This window comes from Chrysemys picta, chromosome 13 (assembly GCF_011386835.1).
Source record: "Chrysemys picta bellii isolate R12L10 chromosome 13, ASM1138683v2, whole genome shotgun sequence".
Taxonomy (NCBI): Eukaryota; Metazoa; Chordata; order Testudines; family Emydidae; genus Chrysemys; species Chrysemys picta.
The window spans coordinates 11,396,171-11,418,313 of record NC_088803.1 but is presented as its reverse complement, the minus strand read 5'-3'; the positions used below and the strand labels follow the sequence as shown (position 1 = coordinate 11,418,313).

Sequence of the window (22,143 nt, the reverse complement as noted above, 5' to 3'; positions counted from 1 at the left end):
AACAGATGTAGAATTATCTGCCACCCACAGATCTCATCCTGTTCTCTAATAGAGAACAGCTTTAGCCCTGAGGCTTGAGGTTTAACTTCCCTTCCAACATTTTCGGTAGTGTTTATTATAACTGGACAATCTTGATCTCCATGTAAAGTCCAATCCCTTTTGGCATCTTGCTAAGTTCTTGGTCTCAATGGTTTCCTGTGACAATGAGTCCCACCGACTAAATTATCCATTGCATGGAAAAAGTACTCCCTTCCATCCGTTTTGAATGGGCTGCCTTTTAATTAACGTAGGCGCATTTTGTTCTGTCTGTTCTTTACACAAGATCAAGGTGGCCTGGGAAAGAAGGTAGCAGATTTAAAGCCGAGCCAAGGAAATACTTTCTCACACACTGCACAATTGTCTGGTGGAACTCATGGCCACTAGATCTCATTGAGACCTGGAATGTAGCTGGTTTAAAAAGGGATTGGACTTCCATAGCGCTAATGAGAACATCCTCAGCTCCTGTAGCAAGGATACAGATTTTGCACCAGGTATAAGCTAAGTAGTCATTGACTGGGGTTAGGAATGGTTTGCTGCCGATACTTAGATGTTTAGTTACCATTTATTCAATACAGAGCCAAAGTACATTCATCTGCACACAAAAAAAAGCCCAGCACACCTGTCTATTTTTTGTTAAATGTTAACATTTGATAGATATTCCCAGTATAATCAAAGATTTCAGTCGATTTAATAAAATCACCAGCAACAACATGCCATGGGTAGTGTAAAGATGTTCACTCTATGGCACGGTAGCACCCCGTTAAATTGAGATCTGATGGTTATAGTCCTGTGTAATGCTCCACTAAACAGGAGCTCCATTTATTGCTTTGTCTCTGATATTTACATGGCAATGATTTATGAACCCATTAAAACTTCTGAAATAAATTAATAGTTACAAAAACATAAATGTTTTTCCCATCCTGCAAAACTGTTCAAGATTTCAACCTTTTGCCAGTTCCACATTGGGATGATGCCAAGATCTTTTGAAGTTTTTCATAGGCGAAAGGCCAGAACACCCACTAGTCCAGGACATCAGAAGTTCACGTCTATCTTCTGCTATTTTTTTTTGTATTGTAGCTTAACGCCCTAACCCCCAGGCTGTATGCTACTGCAGGGAGGGTTTTGCCATCTCTCCATTGCAGATTTTCCTGTGGAGTGGTTGAGACGTTCCCCCAAACTCTGGTTTCTCTTGCTATAAGGCTGGGATCTCCAACGCAATCAGTTCTCAAAGACATTTAATGGAATTTGGGTTCTCTTCGGGTGCCCTCAAAAAATCACAGCCTAAATTACCTATGTCAATTGCCAGTCAGCTGGTGTGAAAATTACAGGACCAGTGGCTCTCTGGATCTCTTTTGACTTCAAAATTTCTTCAGAGAGATGTTAAGATAGCGATATTTCCATGTGGATGGGAAGCAGGTATTTAGTGGTTGGGGATCAGGGAGGGGAAGAGGTGAGGGTGGGCGTCAGGACTCATGGGTCTCATCCCTAACGCTGAGAAGGGAGTGGGGTCTAGGGTTCGAGCAGGATACCTGGATTCCTTTCCCTAGTTTGGCAGGCTCTAGCAGGCTAGAGCAATGGGGCCTGGGAATCAGGACTCCTGGGTTCTATTCCCAGCTCTGACAGGGAATATCAGGGTCTCTCACCCTATTCTGAACTTCCTCGGGCAGATTGAAGATGCAGGGATTTTAGTTGCATTGAGTGGTGTTATCTTGTGGGCTAGGCAAGGTGAATTTGGGTAAGCGTCTTCGCTGAGCCTCAGTTTCCCCTTCAGCAACAATGATAGCGACCTGCCTTTGTAAAGTCCTTTGAGATCTCAGGCTGGAAAGCACAATAGATGAGACAAGTACTAATTCAGATTTTAAAACTCTCAGTCGCTCAAGGCCCTTTGATGACAGAGGTTCTAGACTTTTAAAGAGTTACAACCCAGGCAGGTTACCTGCTATTTTACCTTTCTAAAGTCACTCTCTTTATCTGACAGCCATTAACAAATTGGCTGCTAATTAGGCAACCGAAAAACTATCTCCCAAGAAAGCTGAACCAGCTCTGACCCATCGGTTCTTCTTCCACTGGAAATTTTCTCTCTGTCTCCCCTCCTCCTGGACCACGGCCACCAGAATTTCAGGTAAGGAATGAGACTCTTTAAAATCAGCTCCCGTGGTATTGACTGATCCATGTATATCGGAGTCACAGCCCATGGCAAAAGAGACAAGAGGCAGCACAACTGGTGACCTGTCAGCTAGGCACGAAAGGGGGTCCGTAGGGCAGAGTATGAAGTGGGTGGGTGCCGCATGGGGCACTGAGAACAGAATGAGAAGGCAGCAGAATGCTTTCACTAAATGCCATGATTTTTTCCCCCACCTCTGTCTTGTTAGGAGAATTTTGAACAATTTCAGGAGCTGTTAGAACTAGATGGAGCTCCAGCCTCAGAGAGTGAGGCGCAGTGGGTGAAAGGATAGGGGAATCAGGACCCCTGGGTTCTAGCCTCAATTCTGGAAGGGAAGTGGGTTTTTGTGGGTTAGAGAAGGGGGGCTGGGAGTCAGGACTCCTGGGTTCTATTCCTACTGTGGGAGGAAGGAATGTGAAGTGGAATGACTTCCGCAGGAGTGATTGAGGGAGTCCGGCCCCAGAACCTCCCGCCATTCAGCAGTTAGTGGGCGCTCTCCCCTGCAGGGTGGGGATAGCCAATCCCTTACAGAACTCTTTGTCAATAACATCTGTGCAGGCACTTTTGTCAACCAAACTTGCCACCTCATCCAAGAATGAAATCAGGTTCGTTTGGCAGGCCCTATTTTCAGAGGTGTAGTGATAAAAAAAACCTGGGGAAACCAAACTCCATATTCCCCAAATGGGACCTGGGTAAACGCCATTTATCTACATTGATCCCCCCCAGCTACATTGCTCCCCATTTTTCCATGTTGACTGCTGTTAATTATAACCTCATATTTTAATTCTTTATCAATTGACTCCTGTAGCACTTTTCCTGTTATTTTTCACAGGATTGATGTCAGACCAACCAACCTCCATATACCTCGATCTTCACTTTTTGAATACTGGCATAACATTAGCACTAGTCCAGTCTCCTGGAATTTCCCTGGTATTCCAAGCTTTGTTTCAAAATAACATCAGAGGGCCAGACATCTCATCAGCCAACTCTTTTTGTACTCTTAGGTTCAAATTATCCAGGCCTGCAGATTTAAAAATGTGTATTCCCTAGTAGACGTCGTATAACATCCTTCTTGGTTACTCATGGGCTGGAAAGTACTTCATCATCCTTATGTGATACGAATATACCATCCTGCTTCTTTCCAAATATAGAGCAGGAATATTTCCTTTTCTGCATCATTATTAACAATTTTACCATCTCCACATAGAAATGGGCCTATACCTTTGCTAGGATTTCTTTTGTTCCTTAAAAAGCTCCTTTTTATTCTCCTTATTCTTGCCAGCCTTGGAGATTCGCTTGATGTCTTTAGCTTCCCTTATCAATTTCCTGCAATTCATAATGTCTAATTTATATTGGTTGCTATCTATTTTGCCTTTTATATATTGCTTTTTTTATTTTTTATTTCTACCTTTACTTCAACACTGAACCAGAATGGGCTTTTAGAATCATAATCTTATGGCCATCTGATAAACTCTTCTTAAAGAACTCCCAATTTTCATTCACATTTTTCTGACTACATTTTTCCGCCCAATCAGTTTTCATAGAGTCATAGAATCATAGGACTGGAAGGGATCTCGACAGGACAACTAGTCCAGCCCTCTGCACTCATTGCAGGACAAAGTATTATCTAGACCACAATTTTGCTCACAATTTTTCTCTGTGTTTAGAAATTACCCCTTTTGAAGCACCATGTGTAATATTACTGGTTGGGACTGTCCTCTGTTTGCTGATATTGATTATAATCATGTCATGATCCCCGCTCTCTACACAACCACCAACTTTCAATCTAGTAATTACTCCATCTTTATCCAGCCTAATGAGTTCCAAAATCAATTTACCCCATGCTGGATGCAATAGTTTTTGTGTTAGAAAATCATCATTTATAATTTTGAAAAAATCCAATGATGTTTAACTGGCTGCACAAGACCACTCATGTACAACTCCCTGCTCAAAGTCCCCCCCCCAAAATGACACAGTTTTTCCTTCCACATATTATGAGCAGGTGTTCAAAGAGGAACTTGTCCTGTTCTCTGGTTTGATTTAGTGCTCTGTAACAGACCCCAACAATATCCCTGCCTCGCTTTGTTAGTTAGCGGGTTGATCTTGAATTCAAGATTCTGTGGTTCTGAATTATCAGTTACCTCAAAAACAAGTAATAGTGTCTTTAATGTGAAGTGACACCCCTTACGCTTCTTTCACCTACTCTATCCTTCCCGAACAGTTTATAACCACTAGTAATGCCAATTACATCAAATTGCTTCTCAACTACAAAAAATGTCCTGTTCCTCTCACTTATTGCCCGGACTCCTAGAAAATTGAAACATTCAAATAAAGTCTGAGGAAGCCACTCGGGATTGTGCCCATTGACTGCAACAGGAGGAAGGCGTGAATAATGTTCTTTGAATTTATCTCTTTATTTCTCCTCAGGTCCCACTCCAGGTCCCTCAGACTCGATTGCACAGGCCCAATGGAGCAGCTGTGGAGAAACCAGACTCCAGTGGGGGAGTTCCTCCTGGCAGCCCTTTCCCCGACTCCACAGTCCCAGGCCGCCTTGTTTGCTGTGTTCCTCTTGGTCTACGTCTCCACGCTGGTGGGTAATACCCTCATTATGGCGACAGTCAGCTCAGACCCCCGCCTCCGCACTCCCATGTATTTCCTGCTGGGCAACCTCTCCTTCCTGGACCTGTGCTACTCCACCGTCACTGCCCCCAAGATGCTGTTGGACTTTCTGTCTGAGAGGAGGAGTATTTCCTACCAGGCCTGCATGGTCCAGCTCTTCTTCCTGCACTTTGTGGGGGCGGCCGAGATGTTCCTGCTCACCGTCATGGCCTACGACCGCTACGTGGCCATCTGCAAGCCCCTCCACTACCCTAGCATCATGAACCGGACCCTATGCAGCTGGCTGGTGGCGGCTTCCTGGGCGGGAGGGTTCATCCACTCCATGGTCCAGACCATCCTCACCATGCGGCTGCCCTTCTGCGGGCCTAACCGGGTGGACAACTTCTTCTGCGATGTCCCACCAGTGATCAAGCTGGCCTGCACCGACACCTATGTGGTGGAGCTGCTCATGGTCTCCAACAGTGGGCTAATCTCCACCAGTTGCTTCGTTATCCTGGTAGCCTCTTACACCACCATCTTGATGAGGATTCGCTCCCCTGAAGGGCGTCGCAAGGCGCTCTCCACCTGTGCCTCACACCTGACTGTGGTGACCTTATTCTTCGGGCCCTGCATCTTTATCTACGCCCGGCCCTTCTCCATCTTCTCAGTGGACAAGCTGGTCTCAGTCCTGTACAACATCATCACCCCCATGCTCAACCCCTTGATCTACACACTCAGGAACAAGGAGGTGAAGTCAGCCATGAGTAGACTGAGGACAAGGTGCATTACTTCTGGGGGGAAGGTAATAGTCTGAGATGCAGGGAGAGCTGAGAACCAGGCAGCCATCTTGGGGAGATATGGATCAGCCAAGGCAGCCATCTTGGGGAGCTATGGGCTGGACAAGGCAGGGGAGCCATAGAAGCCAGGAGTCCTGCCTCCCAGCCCCGTCCCCACTCTAATCCACTAAACCCCACTCCTCTCCCAGAGCTGGGGGTAGAACCCAGGAATCCTGGCTCTCAGACCCTCACCTCCACTCTTTCCACTAGACCTCCAACTCTCTTACAACAGGAATGTCTTTAGCGGTTATTGGATGACTCTGTAACATGCAGCCTGCATTAACCATCCGATGTCCTGCAGGACAAAGAGGCCCACAACACCTAAGTCCCAGCCCTCCCTGCTGGGGGACCTGGGATTAGAACTTGAGATCTTCTTCTCCACATGCCCACTGAGTTAAAGGAGAGCCCCTAGCTGCAGCACTATGATGTCTCTGATATCGCCATGCTGTCGCTAGGGGACGACATTGCCCCAAGATGGTACATTGCAACTTGGCAACGTGGTCCTGGGATGGATTTTGGCAGCAAACACTGGACCCGAAGTGCCTTGTCAGCCCTTACACCCCAGGGGAATGACACTGGCTGTTTTCACAATTCAGCTCCATCCCCTAGGGTATTAATTACAGATAATGATTCCCTACCACCTGGGACATCGTTAGGAACTGACACACCCAGCAAGAAATTGCCACTGGTTTCTGGGGAAGCTTTCAGCAAATAACAAGATGTTTGTCCTCCAAGAGGCAGCCTTCTTGGAAACTCTCACAGCTGGGGAATGCCAGATAAAGAAACTGGGGCACAGAATTACCTAGATGCATAGATGATAAGGCCCAGGAAGGATCATTGTTATCATCAAGTCTGACCTCCTGATGATCACATCCAGTGACTCATTGCAGTTGACCTGGAGCAAGCCTCTTGGAAAGAGGTGCCCCATCTCCATGGAAAATCTCCAAGAGATGGAGAATCCATCATGTCCCCAAGTCAATTGCTCTCCTGGTTCATTGTTAAAGATTTGCACCTTATTTCCAGCCTGGACTTTGCTGATTCCAGCTACCAGCCATTGGGTCTCCAGGCCATAGATCATTCCCGTAGCTCTTCTCCCCTTCAATGGTACGGAGAAGCTCTAGCGATTCCATCATTAATAAGAGGCAATTTTCCAAAGGGCCCTAAAATCCACTTGCCTATTTGGATTGTCTTGGAAATTGCCATGTTTTTTCAGGATCTCTCATAGAATTAGGGATGCAAATTGGGGGAGCATTTGGTCAAAGGATCCCAGAGATAGAGCAAAAAAGAACCTGCCAGTCAAATTTCTCCCATTTTTCTTTTTTGTGCACACTCACGTCTGGAACCGTGGCAAGAATCTGCACAAAATGATCTCAGCTAGTTGGATTGGACCTTAGCGGACACCCAGTTCTGCACTGAGGCAGCAATGGTGCCCAGGCAGGGCCAGCCTTAGGGAAAATGGCACCCTGGGCAAACTTGTATTTTGGACCGCCAGACCCTCACTGCCGCCCCGAGCTCCCCACCCAACCCCCTTCACCCCTAGGCCCCACTCTGATCCAGTGCATAGTTGAATCTGGGGATCCCACATAATAGGTGAGCGTCCTAACCTCTTGGATTCTTGGACATTCTAAGGTGGGCTTCTCTACTGTTGAAGCAGTTGAAGGTCTCATTTGTGCAACAGCAGTGTGCCTAAATTTTGGGTGTTACGACACTCAGCCTAAATCCCCCTCTGGAATCTAGCACTAATAGCTCCAGTGAAGCTGGGTGGTGGCCGCAAGCCACGGGAAGAGGTTAGAGCCAGAGGCTGGGCATTTCCAAGGCTCTAGAGTGAGCTGGGATGCCAAATCCCACCGCAGTTCATAGAGACTTTAGAGACACTACAGCCAAAGACAGAAGGTGCTGTTGAACCTTGGAAGATGTGAAGATTCCCATGTCCCCCAACCCCAAAGAAATCAGTATATCCCCCGACCAGAGAACACACCCCTCAGTTTACTATGAGCTGCCTCTGTCTGGAGCTGTATCGACAGAAGTATCTGTTCAGTATTAACGAGGTGATCAAAGAGATTGCCACCCAGCCAGGTGAAACACACCAAGGTGGGAAGATCAGTCCCAGGGAGCTGCAGAAGATCCCAAGCATGTTCCAATGGGAATCAGGTGTTCAGATCCCCTAGGTGGCTTTGTCAACTTCACGGATGGGTTCTGGTTGCAAAACTCCACAGCCCTCAGCAGCGAAGGAGATCAGCCATGAATTGAGAACAGAAGAACATAAGAACGGCCATACTGGTCAGACCAAAGGTCCATCCCAGAATTCTGTCTTCCTCTGGACTCTTCCAATTTCTCCACATCTTTCTTAGGGTTTGGTGCCCAAAACTGGATACAGTACTCCAGCAGTGGCCTCACCAGTGCTGAGTAGAGCAGGACAATGACTTCCCATGTCTTACAGATAATGTTCCTGTTAATACTCCCCAAAATAATATTAGCCTTCTTTTCAGTTGCATCTTATTTTTGGCTCATGTTTGTGAGCCAGGATAACCCATGGCTCCTTTACAGCAATGCTACCACCTACCCAGTTATTCCCCATTTTGTAGTCATGTATTTGATTTTACCATCTTAAGTGCACTAATTTGCACTTGTCTTCACTGAATTTCCCCTAAGTGATTTCAGAGCAGTTCTCCAATTGCTCAAGACGATGTGAATTCTAATCCTGTCCTTCAATGCTCTGGTAACCCCTAACAACCTGAGGTCATCCACAGATTTTATAAGCATCTTCTCCGCTCCCTCATCTGAGATGTTAATGAAAATCCCTGGAGGGTCCCTTAACATGTCCTCCCTGTTTGACAGTGCAGCATTGATAACTGCTCTTTAAATACCAGTTGTGCACTGGAATTTCAGCCAGACTGTATTTCCCCCCTTTTTTTTTATACTACCATGGGGAATGGGGCCAGATGCGACAAAACATGGGGGTCTGCATATCATGGCTTCAGGGACGATCCTGCTCTGGAGGAGATGGATGGGGGGTAGGATCACATGTGTTGGGTTGTATGGATCTGTAATTTCTTTCTACAGCTTTTAGCCAGTTTTTCTCCTTCTCTCTCCTGCTTCTAGTCCCCCGTAAACCATAAAGCCTTCTCCTCCCCACCCCTTACCACTTGCCCCAAGTGCCCATTATACAGTACAGCTGCCCCTTCCTTACCCCCACCCTCTGCTGCCCCTAGTGCCCATTTTAGAATATAGCTGCCACCTTGCCACCCCCACCCTCTGCTGCCCCTAGTGCCCATTATACAGTATAGCCACCCCATCCCGACCCCCACCCTCTGCTGCCCCTAGTGCCCATTATACAGTATAACCGCCCCTTCCCCACCCCCACCCTCTGCTGCCCCTAGTGCCCATTATACAGTATAGCCGCCTCTTCACACCTCCACCCTCTGCTGCCCCTAGTGCCTGTTATACAGTATAGCCCCCTTTTCACACCCCATACCTCCTGCTGCTGGCGGACGATGAGGGGAGAGGTAGGGGTGGCTAGGCTGTATAACAGGCACTCGGGACAGGACAATGAATTTGTTGCAAAGAAAGGAGACCACATAGTTCCATCCCCTCTCATCCCCCAAGTTCAAGATCATCCCAGACAGCGCATCCCTCAGGATGGTGGTTTGGGGACCTCCCCCCAGCCCACCCAGCCCCACCCGCCAGGGCATTGTCATCCTGTCAGCCCCAAGTTCTGTTCTCTCAGCTGAATGTCCAAGTGCTCCAAGGCTCAGCTGGTGTTTGTGTCTCTGGGTGTTTTTCTCCCCACCTCACTCAGCCCTTGGTTGATTTTCTGCCCACTCGGTGTTGTTCTGAGGTGAAAGGAATTCACACCGGACACCAGCTTCTCCGGAGCAGGGCTGAGGGGATACCCCCGTGCTATGAATAGACCCTGTTTTCCTCCAGGCACCTCCTCTCCCTCAGTGCTGGATGTCGTGCCTCGTGTATAATACGCGGATGACTCTGACCAGCGAGTTTGTGGATGGCTGGGACCCTGCAGGGTCTCCTGGCCAGATGGTAAAAGCTCCTTTGCTAGAGATTTTTCAGCTGAGTTTTGACAAGTCAGCGTACGGGGAGACGGAGCCTCAATTCCCATGGGGATCTCACCTCAAACATCCTCCCGAACGTGTGGGCTGTTGTGTCTCCTGAGGGTACCGGCGGCTAGATCTAGCACCCAGCCGTCTCATATTTAGGCCCCACGTCTCATATTTAGGCCCGTGAGATCCTGACAACCCTCCCAATTAGCTGCCAGCTAACCTGGGAGGCACCTAAACACACTATACAGCTACGTGTAACAACCAGCTACATTCCCAAGGCGCTGAAATGTCGCCGGTGGGCGGGTGTGGAAGCGTCTCGGTCCTGATGCGGCTACAGAACCGTAGTTCATGTCTCGGCCATGGTGGGAGCCTCCACCTAGGCATTGCTCTGGCTATTTCGTCTCTGCAGCCTGTCCCTGGGTGTGCTCGGGGGGGGGGGGAGATTTTTGTGGTTGGCTGCGGGGAGGGTGTCCCAGCTGCCCCCTGCTAGTGGTGTGTGCCCTGCTCTGTCTCTGTGCGTCTGTCCTTATACCTGAGAGCCCCAGAGGTTGAGCACTCTCCTAGGAAGTGGGAAACCCCCCAGTTCAAATCCCACCTCTGCTTGATTTGGGTCAATGACTTGAACTTAGCTGAGTGCCCTGGTTAACAGTTATAATGGGGCAGGGGGATCTCTCTGCGGGGGATTCGGGACTCCTGGGTTCCATTCCAGGGGCACGGTGACTTCCCTCCCTTGCTCTGTGCCTCAGTTTCCCCAGTCCCCACCTGACCCAGCTCTGCAGAGTGGCAATGTATTTTCAGTCCCAGCTAATGAGACCCCTGAGTGCTGAGCTACACCTGCTTCTCCCTCCCATCATTGCTCGTGTCCCAGAACTCCCATGGGGGCCCCAGAGGGGATATAGCAGGGGATTGTATGAGGGGATTGGGCCATGAAGCAGGCGGGGACAGAGATGGGACCTGGCCGTGGGAGGCAGTGCAGGGTGAGTGTCGGCCTGTCCTCCCCTCTTGTTCTGTCCCCACCAGCCCTCCCTCTCCAGTTCTGGCTGCCCCTCAGGATCGACAGAACCACCCTCCTATGCTAAACCTCCCGCATCGGCTCTGCCAATGCTCCTCAAGCCAACCCACAGCCCCTGCTAGCCCAGCCCTGGGCTCTTCCCAGCTCTGCCTGTGCCCCCCACTCCTGACCCACAGCCCCTGCTAGCCCAGCCCTGGGCTCCTCCCAGCTCTGCCAGAGCCCCCCACTCCTGACCCACAGCCCCTGCTAGCCAAGCCCAGGGCTTCCCCCCTCTCCTGCCGCCCCACTGCTCTGCTGGTGCACCTCATTCCCAACCCACAGCCCCCTACTATCCTAGTCCTGCCACCACTCCCAACAGCTCTGCCGGTGCCTCTCAATCCTGACCCACAGCTCCCTGCTAGCCCAGCCCTGCCCCCCCCCACAGGTCTGCCAGTGCCTCTCAATCCAAATCCAAAGCCCCCCCCCCCCCCCGCCCCCACCCCACCCCTGCTAACAGACTTGTATGCTGCTTCAAGAGGGTAGTTCAGGTTTCATAGCATGTGTGACAGAGGATGTCAGGGAGCTTTTAGGGTTGCTGTTCCCATTGAACTGCCACCGTGTGTATATATGATTCAGTCAATGCAGTGAATGGGTAACTGGGGAATGAATGAGCCAATGGAGGGATAAATATGTGAGGGCATTTATTAATACATGGCTAAAGCAGAAGCTAGCAAGGCGAGCGTGATGCCTGGCTGTATGTGTGTGCTGAACTTCTCCTCATTGAGGGGTTAAACTAACAAAGAAGGGAGGGAAAGAAAGAAAGATACTAAACACATCAATGGGGAAGGTATAAATTAAAGGGAAGGAAGGTTTTAATTAAGAAACGAAACAATGAATCTGTGATTAAAAGAATGAATGCATGGCGGGATCCATGAACGAATGGAAGAAGAAATGAAAGAATGTCTGGCTGTCAATGCTATTGTCAGATGCTGGCTGTGTATCAGTTCTCTCTGCATGCTGCACTGGCTGTGGCCAGATCGCCCTTACAGCAGGCTCCAATTGAAGTGCCTGATAACCACAGACCCATTTAGTAGCAAAGGCACCTGGCCATGTTTATTGTCAATGAAGCAGGTCCTAGTATCCCATAGACTCTACAGGACCACTAACACATGTATGCCCATCACGATGGACCAGCTCACTCACTGGCGGGACTTTCCACTGCCCCCTAGGCCAGCCACAGACACTCCCTCTGAGACTCCATTTTATACATTAATACAAACAAGTAACATATTGCCCCTCATCAATTACAACCCTCTGACGTCATTAGTTACTACCTCTACCTTGTATATTTTGGTTCAATCAAAACATCTCTATCCATCACCCTGTCATCCTGACCTTACCTTTAGCAGGGGTCAATGTGTTCTTGTTATCTTTGGGAGGGTGTGTTTGTACCATACTTAGTATCGTGATGTTCTGGTACCACACTTCTGCAGTGTGTTTGCATGAGTGTCCTGTGCCTAGTACTTCTTTGGAATGTGTTTTTCAGCAATATCAGCCCTGTTCTTGCCAAGTTCTGAGAGTGTGCACACAGGCATAGTCTGACGTCTACTCACAGCCTGACTTTTGCTAACTTTGCTTTATGTCAGCAAGGCTCGACAACTACTTTAATTCAGGCCTCGGGCCTCAGACTGGCCCTCTGATAAAAGGGCTTATGTCTCAGGCTCCATTTCTACTACAGAGGTGATGGAAGCCAGACATGATGGCCATCAGGAATAAATCAGAAAATAAGAGAAATAAATGGACAGGTAAATAACGAATGTAGAGAGAAACGGAGAAGGAACAAATAAATGAACAGATACATAAAGGAATTTATAAATACATAAATAATAGAATACATAAATAATGGGGAGGGCCATGACCTTGGTCAGGTCTATGCAGCGCCCGACATATTTGGAGGTCTGACCTCAGTAACCCCTAAACATTACCATAATTCATACATTCATTGATTCTTAGATTCATAAATTTAAAGGCCAGAAGCAACCGCTAGACCATCCAGTCTGAACTCCTGTATAATCCAGGCCAGTGGATTTCACCCAACTGCCCCCGTATTGAACCCCATCACTTGTGTTTGACTAAAGCATCTTCCAGAAAGGTCTGGATCTGAAGAAACCAAAAAATGGACAATCCACCACTAACCTCCAGCCATTAGTTCTTCTTCTGCCTTTCTCTCCTAGATTAAAGAACCCTTTAGTGGCTGGTCTTTTCTCCCTGGAAAGGTCCTTATACAGCGTGAGCAAATCACCTCTTAATCTTCTTTTTCAGTCACTAAAAGGATTGAGCCTTTTACATCTCTCACTGCCAGACATTTTCTCCAGCCCTCAGATCATTTTTGTGGCTCTCTATGCCCCCACCCCTCCAATTTGCCAGCATCCTTTTAAAAACGTGCATCCCAGAGCTGGGCGTAGGATTCCAGTATCGCTCTCACCAATGCCCAGTACAGTGCTGGGTTCCTGCTCACCACAGCCCTCTTAATACATCAAGGTGAATTGCTCGTCCATGCTGAGCTGTCAATCCTTCTCTGTCCCTAATTGCCAGGACACAGTCCCCCGTTCTGTAGGCATGATGTATAACTTTCAATTTGGCTGTACTCCAACAGTTTTTTGAATGGGGCCGGATCAGCAAGCGATCCGGCTCAGTCCGTGTGACTGCCCCAGCCTCAGCATTATTTACCACTCTCCCAATAGTGGTGTCATCGGCCTTTGATCACCAGTGATTTTATATTCACTTCCCTATTGCTGTTAAAGAGGTTGAATAGCCGCAGACCAAGATCCGATCCCTGCAGAACTCCACTGGAAACAACCCACCAGATGAGGAATTGCCATTGATGACTACTTGTTAAGATCTGTCCGCTAGCCATCAATCCATATAACGTGGGCTCCATTGATTCCGCTAGTGCTAGTTTTTTGCCAGAATGTTTTGCGATACTCATGGAAATGCCTGCCCCCAATACAATTAATAAATTATAATTATGTGTTGGATGGGTTAAATCTTGTTGGTATGTGGGGGATTCTCCATCAGGGACAATTTTTAAATCAAGAGGGGCTGTTTTTCTCAAAGATCTGCTCTAATTCAAACCAGAACATATCCAGTGAACTCCTATGGCCTGTGTTATACATACTCAGCAGAATTCCATTTTTATTTTGTTATAATCTACACAGATAATAGTGATGTTTATTTTGAAGTCATTTTTGGATGTTTAGCAATATACATTTTCACACAGGAAATTAGGGGGGAATCAAACAATGGTGATAATAATTATTTCATGACAGCAGATGTTGAGATTCAAAATGTTAAATCTTTATAACTATTAAAATACAAATGGTCAACATCACATGTGAAAATATACAAAGTAAATGTCCTTAAGTCAAATTCAAATACGTTCTTTCACAGCATTTTTCTTCCTTTGCCTTTGTAAATTTTCATTATTATTGATGGAAAATCTTTTTTCATTGGCTTGTGTGTGTGCTTGATGAAATCGACATCAACAGACATTGGACAATAAAAATCTCAAACTTCCAAGCCTAGTACAGGATGTCTGTGTATCGCAAGGCCACGTCCGGTGTTGGATTGTAGGTATCGATGGGTGGGAAATAAGTGCTGCCCCTCATTTAGGATAGGTGTGAGAGAGAAAACAAAGGCAAATGTTAGTCCATCCAGGAATGGGAATTATGTGGGTGGATGGCTTTGCTGGGTATTGTTTGGGTAAGGGGGTGTGTTTGAATGAGGAGCTGGACAGAGAGATTGAAGGTGAAAGAAGCCGAGAGACTGAGCAAAATTTCAGGCTAGGATGCCGGCTGAAAGAGGATTTGAGTGGTGATCAAAGACACTTTCTCCTGTTGTTTGGTTCCTCCTGTGCTCAGGGAAACAGTACTTGTATGTTTTCTGTAAATATGCAGGATTGCATCAAAGAAATTCCTGACTCCGTCAACAAATTCCCCTCCCAACCAGAAATTCCCACTAAACACTGAATGTTTGGCTAACTGCTCGAGTCAACAATTGTAGCAATGATAATGTACCATGTGGGTGTGTTACAGGGATGGAGCGTGGAAACAGCACAGGGGTGACGGAGTTTGTGCTGCTGGGGCTATCCCAGACCCGGGAGATCCAGCTCTTCCTCTTTGTCTTGTTCCTCATCTTCTACTCCATGATCCTCCCAGCCAACATCCTCATCATCCTCGCCATCCAGGGTGACCCTCACCTGGGTTCCCCCATGTATTTCTTCCTGGCCAACCTGGCCTTTCTGGACATCTGCTACTGCTCCGTCACCCCCCCGAAGATGCTGGCTGACTTCTTCTCCCATCACAAGAACATCTCCTATGGGGGCTGCATGGCCCAACTCTTCTTCCTACACTTCCTAGGAGGGGCGGAAGTTTTTCTGCTCATGGGCATGGCCTTTGATAGGTACGTGGCCATCTGCTATCCCCTGCGCTATGCCAGCATGATGAGCAGGGAGGTCTGCTGTGCCCTGGTTGGGGCTGCTTGGGCCGGAGGCTTCACGCACTCTATCCTGCAGGTGGCGCTGATTATCCGGCTGCCGTTCTGTGGCCCCAACGAGCTGGACAATTTCTTCTGTGACATCACCCAGGTGATCAAGCTGGCATGCACTGACATTTACATGCTGGAGTTCTTCATGTTCTTCAACAGTGGCCTGGCCACCTTGATGTGCTTCCTCCTCTTGCTCATCTCCTATGGGGCTCTGCTGGTCCGGCTGCGTGCGGGTGACCCCTCAAAGGAGATGAGCAAAGCGGCCTCTACCTGCATCACCCACATCATCATCGTCTTCATCATGTTTGGCCCAGCCATCTACATCTACTGCCGGCCCTTCCGAAGCTTCCCCCTGGACAAAGTGGTGGCCGTGTTCCACACTGTTGTCTTCCCGCTCATGAACCCCATGATCTATACACTCAGGAACAAAGAGATCATCAGTGCAATGAAGAGGTTGCTGAGTAGACATGGGCTCTGGAGCGGGAAATAGGAGGAAGTCAAAATACAGAAGTGCAGGGTTTGGAATTATTTCAGGGAATTTCTCTGGCATGTGTCAAATTAGATTATCCCAACAGTCTCCTCTGGGCTCTTAACTGATGAATCTATACATTTTTATCAATGTGACGAGCCAGAATCTGCATTGAATTACACTAGAGTAACACTGGAGTAATGTGGTTCGATCTATGGACTAATGATGGAGCAAGTCTCACGTATCTATGGAGTAATTGTGAAGTAATTCTGTAGTGTCTGCAGAGTAACTCTATGATATCTATGGAGCAATTTTGTAGTAACTCTTTAATATCTATGTACTTACGATGTAATACCTATAAACTAAATTTCCATGTCAAAGGAGTAACTTTTTAGTAACTGTGTAGTATATGTGAACTAACATTGTAGTAATTCTATTTTACATATGGAGTAACTCTACTGTATCTGTGGAGAAACTCAGCAGTAAGTCTATAGTATCTATCAAGTAACTTTTTAGTAACTCTGTATAAGCCAGGGAGTAATTCTGTAGTAAATGTGAGGTAAGCATACACTATTGGCTGGGTAACTGTAATTCAGTAGTATCTATATAGAAATACAGTAGTACCTCAGGATTTATTCTTTCATATATATGGAGTAAACCTGTAATAGCAATGGAGTAACATTTTAATGGCTCTGTGGCATCTATGAATGAACTCTGTATTATGTGTGGAGCAACTCAGTAGTAACTTTGTAATGTCTATGGAATAAGTATATACTAACCCTGTATGATACATTGTGTAATTCTTTAGTATCTGTGGAGCAATTCTATAGTACATAAGTAGTACCTCAGCGAAAAATGTGAACTGACTGTATAGACTCTATGTACTAAATTTATAAAATCTGTTTAAGAACTGTGTAGCAAATCAGTATTATATAGATAGTAACTTTGTTTAACTCTGTAGTATCTACAGAGTAATAACAATGTAGTAATTTTGTCATATCCGTGGAATAGCTCTGTAGTATTTATGGAGCAACCGTGTACTGATTATTTATTCTATGTGGGGTAAATCTAGATTATCTCTGGAGTATCTTGTGAGGAATTACATAGTTGTGAATATGGGTGCGTGAGAATTTCATTAAGAGCATGAGGTGGACTGAGAGAGAACTGTCAATATGGAACTATTTTTAAGCAAATAAAAAAATCCCTTCAAATGTAACCTTTACTCTGTCCTATGTGCCAATTCCTAGCAAGATTTCAAAGCCCCAGAGAGCAAAGTAGCTTCCTCTTCTATTTTTCCTTCTCCAATTTCCCTGCTTAATGGCATAGGACACTCCATCCCACAACTGTACATTAAGAGAACATAAAGACAGCAAAACTAAAGACATGCAGTTCAGGAAAATGTTGCACTCAAAGCATTAACTCTGCCCCCATGAGTCAGATTTTCAAAGCCACCAAGGAATTTGCCTGGCCAGGTTCCAGTAACTGTAATGCAATTGGCCCATCCATCTCCTTTACATGGCTTTCACTGTACCACCCACAGATATGATAGATCAGTAGTTTTCAACCTGTGGTCCATGGACCCCTGGAGGTCTGTAGACTATATCACCTCCATTCAAAGTATTTCAGAGTTTCACAAATGAAAAAATTTGCAAACCACTGTGAGAGATACTCAGCTGGAGTAAACTGCCCAAGTTCCATTGAAATCTTTATTTCTATTAGAGTATCACATAAAGAAGCACCCAAAGATCAGAGCCCCTGTTATGCCAGGTGCTGCACAGACTCCAACCAAGATCAGAGCCCCGTTGTGCCAGGTGCTGCATAGCCAGGTGTTTACCGTACCTAAATCAATACTGGGTTGTTCTTGTTGTTCTTGTTGTGGGCACTATGCACTCAAGGAGGGCGAATCACATCAGTATTCCTTGTGGCTACTGAACTGGGTGAATCACTGATTTTGCAGTTTGCTGGCTGTTTCGAAAAAAGCAGGGGTGGGGTTGAAATTGGGACAACCGAAACCAAGTTGAAAAATTCCATAAAATACTAAGTGAATTGGAAATTTGTGGGGGGGGGGGCATGTGGAGTGGGAGGGTAGATGGAAATATTCATTCTACGCAAAATGAAATGTGAAAGCCCCAGACTCAAGACCCCCATCTCCATGGTGTGAAGAAGGAATAGGAAGCCAGGTCTCTTGCTTTATAGCAGCACAGTTACACCACTGGGCAATGGGATAACCTGCTGTGGGAATGTCTCCCGTTGAAGCTGTTCCAGTATGGATCAATAACCTCAGTGGGGGTCTGGACTTTCCAATTTCCAAATACCAGGACAACCAAAGGTAATAGACAGGGGCCAGCAGCTCCCTTCTGACAGGGATCTTCTCCTTAACTGCTCAGAGCTGTCAGCTTTTGCAATGAGATCCCAAGGGTGGGTTTATGAAGCCTCCTAAGGAATTTGAATACCTGATTCCTGCTGGAACACCCTTGGGGGTCTTCTGCATCTCCCAGTATCTCCTCCACCATGCTGAGCGTCCCACCTATCTTCAGTCCTCCTCCTCCATACAGGACATTTCTCCTTCTAGATCACACCTGGATAACTCTGACCAGGGGGTTTGTGGGTGGCCAGGACATTGTGGGGTCTCCTGACCAGCTGGTAGAAGCTCCTTTGTTAGAGATTTTTTGGCTGAGTTTGTGAAGCCCGCCTGCGGGGAGACAGAGCCTCGATACCCCTGGGGATCTCACCCCAAACATCCCCAACTTGTGGGCTGTGGTGTCTCCTGAGGGCACTAGCGTCTAGATCCAGCACCCAGCCGCCACCTTAGGAGCCTACCTCTCACATTTAGGCTACATGAGATCCTGACAACTCCACCTCCCTCCCCCACTCAGCTGCAACTGAACCTGGGAGGCACCTAACCCCTTTAGGCAGCTACGTGTAACAACCAGCAACATTCCTAAGGCACTGAAATGTCTGCTGGTGGGCGTGTGTGGAAGCATCTTGGTCCTGATGTGGCTATGGAGCCGTAGCTCACAGCTTGGCCAGGGTGGGACCCTCCAGATAGGCATTGCTGTGGCTCATTCGTCTCTGCAGCCAGTCCCTGGGCGTGTTTTGTGGGGGGCTTATGGCTGGCTGCGGGGGGAGGGTGTCCCTGCTGCCCCTACTGGTGGGGTGAGCCCTGCTCTGTCTGAGTGTGTCTGTCATTATAGCTCAGAGCCCATGAGTTGAGCGCTCCCCTAGGAAATTGGACCTCCCCCCACCCCCGCAGTTCAAATTCCCCCTTTGGCTTGATTTGGGGCAATGAGTTGTACTTAGCTGAGTGCCCTGGTTAATAGTTATAATGGGGAGTGGTGATCTGTCTGTGGGGGAATCAGGACTCCTGGGTTCCATTCCTGGGGTGCCGTGACTTTACTCCCTCGCTCCATGCCTCAGTTTCCCCATCTGGGGACAGCAGGACTGTGATGCAGGGCCAGAAAGGGATACACAACTAGCAGTCTAATTGACCCAGATTCAACCTTTAGAGACATATTAAAGAATATGTAAGTGGTAATTAGGGCCATTCCATGTTAGATAGACTAGAGCTTTGGAACGTAAACTTGTATTGTTAAAGAATTGGAAGAAGATAGTGATGGTAGCCGTCTATGTTTGCCTATATCTTCTCAGTGGTTGACAATGTAACCAAACAATTCCTATCACTGTATTCTGTTAACATTTAGATGAACTGTGAATGTAGTAATATCATTGTTTGTATTTCTCTTTGAAATGTATAGTTAACAACCTGTAAATGACTGAAGATGGTGTCATGTTCCTCTCTGCTGTTATCTGGAGCGGTGATCTGCTAGGTCACCCCAATCCTTGACTCTGGGAGCCAGCCTTCCCCTGCTCTGCTGTGAGAACCCCCACTCCTGGCATGTAAGCTGCTCCTTGGATTGTGAGACCAAATGACACTAACCAATATCTCCGGTCCCAGACACAACCCTAGGAACCTCCATCTTGCAGTGTCCAGTTATGCCCACTGGACACTGCAAGCTTATATGAGTTCGTCAAATTAACAAAGAAATTGATATGTACCAGGCTTGTTATCTCAAGGGGAGTCTCTGTCATGCTTCAAACCAAATGCACTGCTTCAGGTAGAATAAAACAAATTTATTAACTACAAAGATAGATTTTAAGTGATTATACGTCAAAGCATAACAAGTCATATTTGGTCAAATGAAATAAAAGCAAAACGCATTCTAAGCTGATTTTAACACTTTCAGTATTTTTACAAACTTTGATGCTCCTCACCACAGGCTTCAGCTAGGCTGTCCCCTCTGATCAGCACTTCAGTCGCTTGGTGGTGATGTCTGTAGATGGAGGTGGAAGAGAGAGAGGAAGAGCATGACAAACATCTCTCCCTGTTATCATGTCCTTTCTTCCCTCTTGGCTTTGCCCTCCCCCCGCCCCCCCCCCCCCCCCCCCCATTAGGGTCAGGTGAGCATTACCTCCTCGCAGTCCAAACTGACAAAAGGAAGGGGGGTGACTCACTCAAGAGTCAAACAGATCTCTGGTTGCTGCCTAGGCCAGTGTCCTTTGTTCCTGTGAGGCTGGGCTGGGTTTGTCCCATACATGCCCTGATGAGGTGTGAACTGCCCCTCTGATCTTGGAGAGTTTTTTGGCATCTCTAAAGCTCACCACCTCTACGATGAAACTGACCTAAGGACTCTACTCATGTCTGTATGTATAACGATCATTTAACCAATACTCTCTCTCTCTCTTTTCTTTTTAATAAAGTTTAGTTTAGTTAATAAGAATTGGCTGTAAGTGTTTATTTGGGTAAGATATTCATTAACTTGGTGGGTACTGTGTCCGATCCTTTGGGATTGGTAGAACTTTTTATATAATGAACAAGATTTTCAGTAATCTTCATCATATTTGATTTGGCTGTCTGGGTGGGAACCCAAGGCTGGGTTGCTTTAAGGGAACTTATTTCTGTCTTCTGAGTAACCAGTGAGCTATTACAGAAGCTGATTTGTTTCTAACTTGGTGAATCTAAGTATTAGAATAACCACCAATTTTGGGGATTGTCTGCCCCATTCTTTGCAGTTTGCCCTAATTGAGCAATCTCAGCCTGGCCCCCTGGAACCCCGGTCACAGGGACTCAGTTCCCACCTGAGCAAACATGGGGATAGTGAGAGGAACAGCTCTGCAGCCTAGCAATGTAGTTCCAGTCCCAGCTAATGAGGACCCCTAGATGCTGAGCTACACCCGCTTCCCACTCCCCACCTCGGCCGGCTCCCAGAGCTCCCATGGGGGCCCCAGAGGGAATATAGCAGGGGCTTGAATGAGAGAATTGGGCCATGAGGCAGGCGGGAACGGAGATGGGACCTGGCCGTGGGAAGCAGTGCAGGGTGAGTGTCAGTCTGTCCTCCCGTCTCCTTCTGTCCCCACCAGCCCTCCCTCTCCAGTTCTGGCTACCCATCAGGCCCGACAGAACCCCCCTCCTACACTAAACCCCCCGCATTGGCTCTGCCAGCTCTCCTCAAGCCAACCCACAGCCCCTGCTAGCCCAGCCCTGGGCTCCCCACCCCAACTCTGACAGTGCCCCTCACTCCCGACCCACAGCCCCCTGCTATCCCAACCCTGCTATGACTCCTTTCAAGGCTGCTTCCCCACTCTGAACTTTAGGGTACAAATATGGGGGCCTGCATGAAAACTTCTAAGCTTAACTACCAGCTTAGATCTGGTCCGCTGCCACCACTCCCAAAGCTAATTCCCTTCCCTGGGTAGCCTTGAGAGACCTTCACCAATTCCCTGGTGAATACAGATCCAAACCCCTTGGATCTTAAAACAAGAAGAAATTAACCATCCCCCCTCCTCCCTTCCACCAACTCCTGGTGGATCGAGATCCAACCCCCTTAGATCTAAAAACAAGGAAAATCAATCAGGTTCTTAAAAAGAAGGCTTTTGATTAAAGAAAAAGGTAAAAATTTTCCCTGTAAAATCAGGATGGAAAATAACTTTACAGGGTAATCAAACTTAAAGAGCCCAGAGGACCCCCGTCTAGCCTTAGGTTCAAAGTTACAGCAAACAGAGGTAAACATCCTAGTAAAAGGTACATTTACAAGTTGAGAAAACAAAGGTAAATTAACACGCCTTGCCTGGCTGTTTACTTACAAGTTTGAAATATGAGAGACTTGTTCAGAAAGATTTGGAGAGCCTGGATTGATGTCTGGTCCCTCTTAGTCCCAAAAGCGAACAACCCCCAAAACAAAGAGCACAAACAAAAGCCTCCCCCCCCCCCCCCCCAAGATTTGAAAGTATCTTGTCCCCTTATAGGTCCTTTGGGTCAGGTGTCAGCCAGGTTACCTGAGCTTCTTAACCCTTTACAGGTAAAAGGATTTTGGAGTCTCTGGCCAGGAGGGATTTTATAGTACTGTACACAGGAGAGCTGTTACCCTTCCCTTTATAGTTATGAC

General features: G+C 47.2%; 2 protein-coding genes across 2 annotated transcripts; both read left to right on the top strand.

Annotated features, from left to right (window-relative positions):
* The first annotated feature begins 1,940 nt into the window (after positions 1-1,940).
* Positions 1,941-8,687, top strand: LOC101937422 (olfactory receptor 4Q2-like). The gene is made up of 2 exons (XM_008176638.3): positions 1,941-2,161; positions 4,631-8,687. Exon 2 carries the CDS (start codon positions 4,671-4,673, stop codon positions 5,613-5,615), a length of 945 nt encoding a protein of 314 aa, XP_008174860.2. The 5' UTR covers positions 1,941-2,161; positions 4,631-4,670; the 3' UTR covers positions 5,616-8,687.
* A 5,551-nt stretch (positions 8,688-14,238) lies between these two features.
* Positions 14,239-15,735, top strand: LOC101939339 (olfactory receptor 4M1-like). Its single transcript, XM_065566747.1, has one exon. The coding sequence runs from the start codon at positions 14,783-14,785 to the stop codon at positions 15,719-15,721; it is 939 nt and encodes a 312-aa protein (XP_065422819.1). The 5' UTR covers positions 14,239-14,782; the 3' UTR covers positions 15,722-15,735.
* Positions 15,736-22,143: the final 6,408 nt, after the last annotated feature.

Coding starts and splice junctions, on each gene's coding strand:
- LOC101937422 (XM_008176638.3), top strand. CDS start 4,671: ATGGAGCAGCTGTGGAGAAACCAGACTCCAGTGGGGGAGTTCCTCCTG.
- LOC101939339 (XM_065566747.1), top strand. CDS start 14,783: ATGGAGCGTGGAAACAGCACAGGGGTGACGGAGTTTGTGCTGCTGGGG.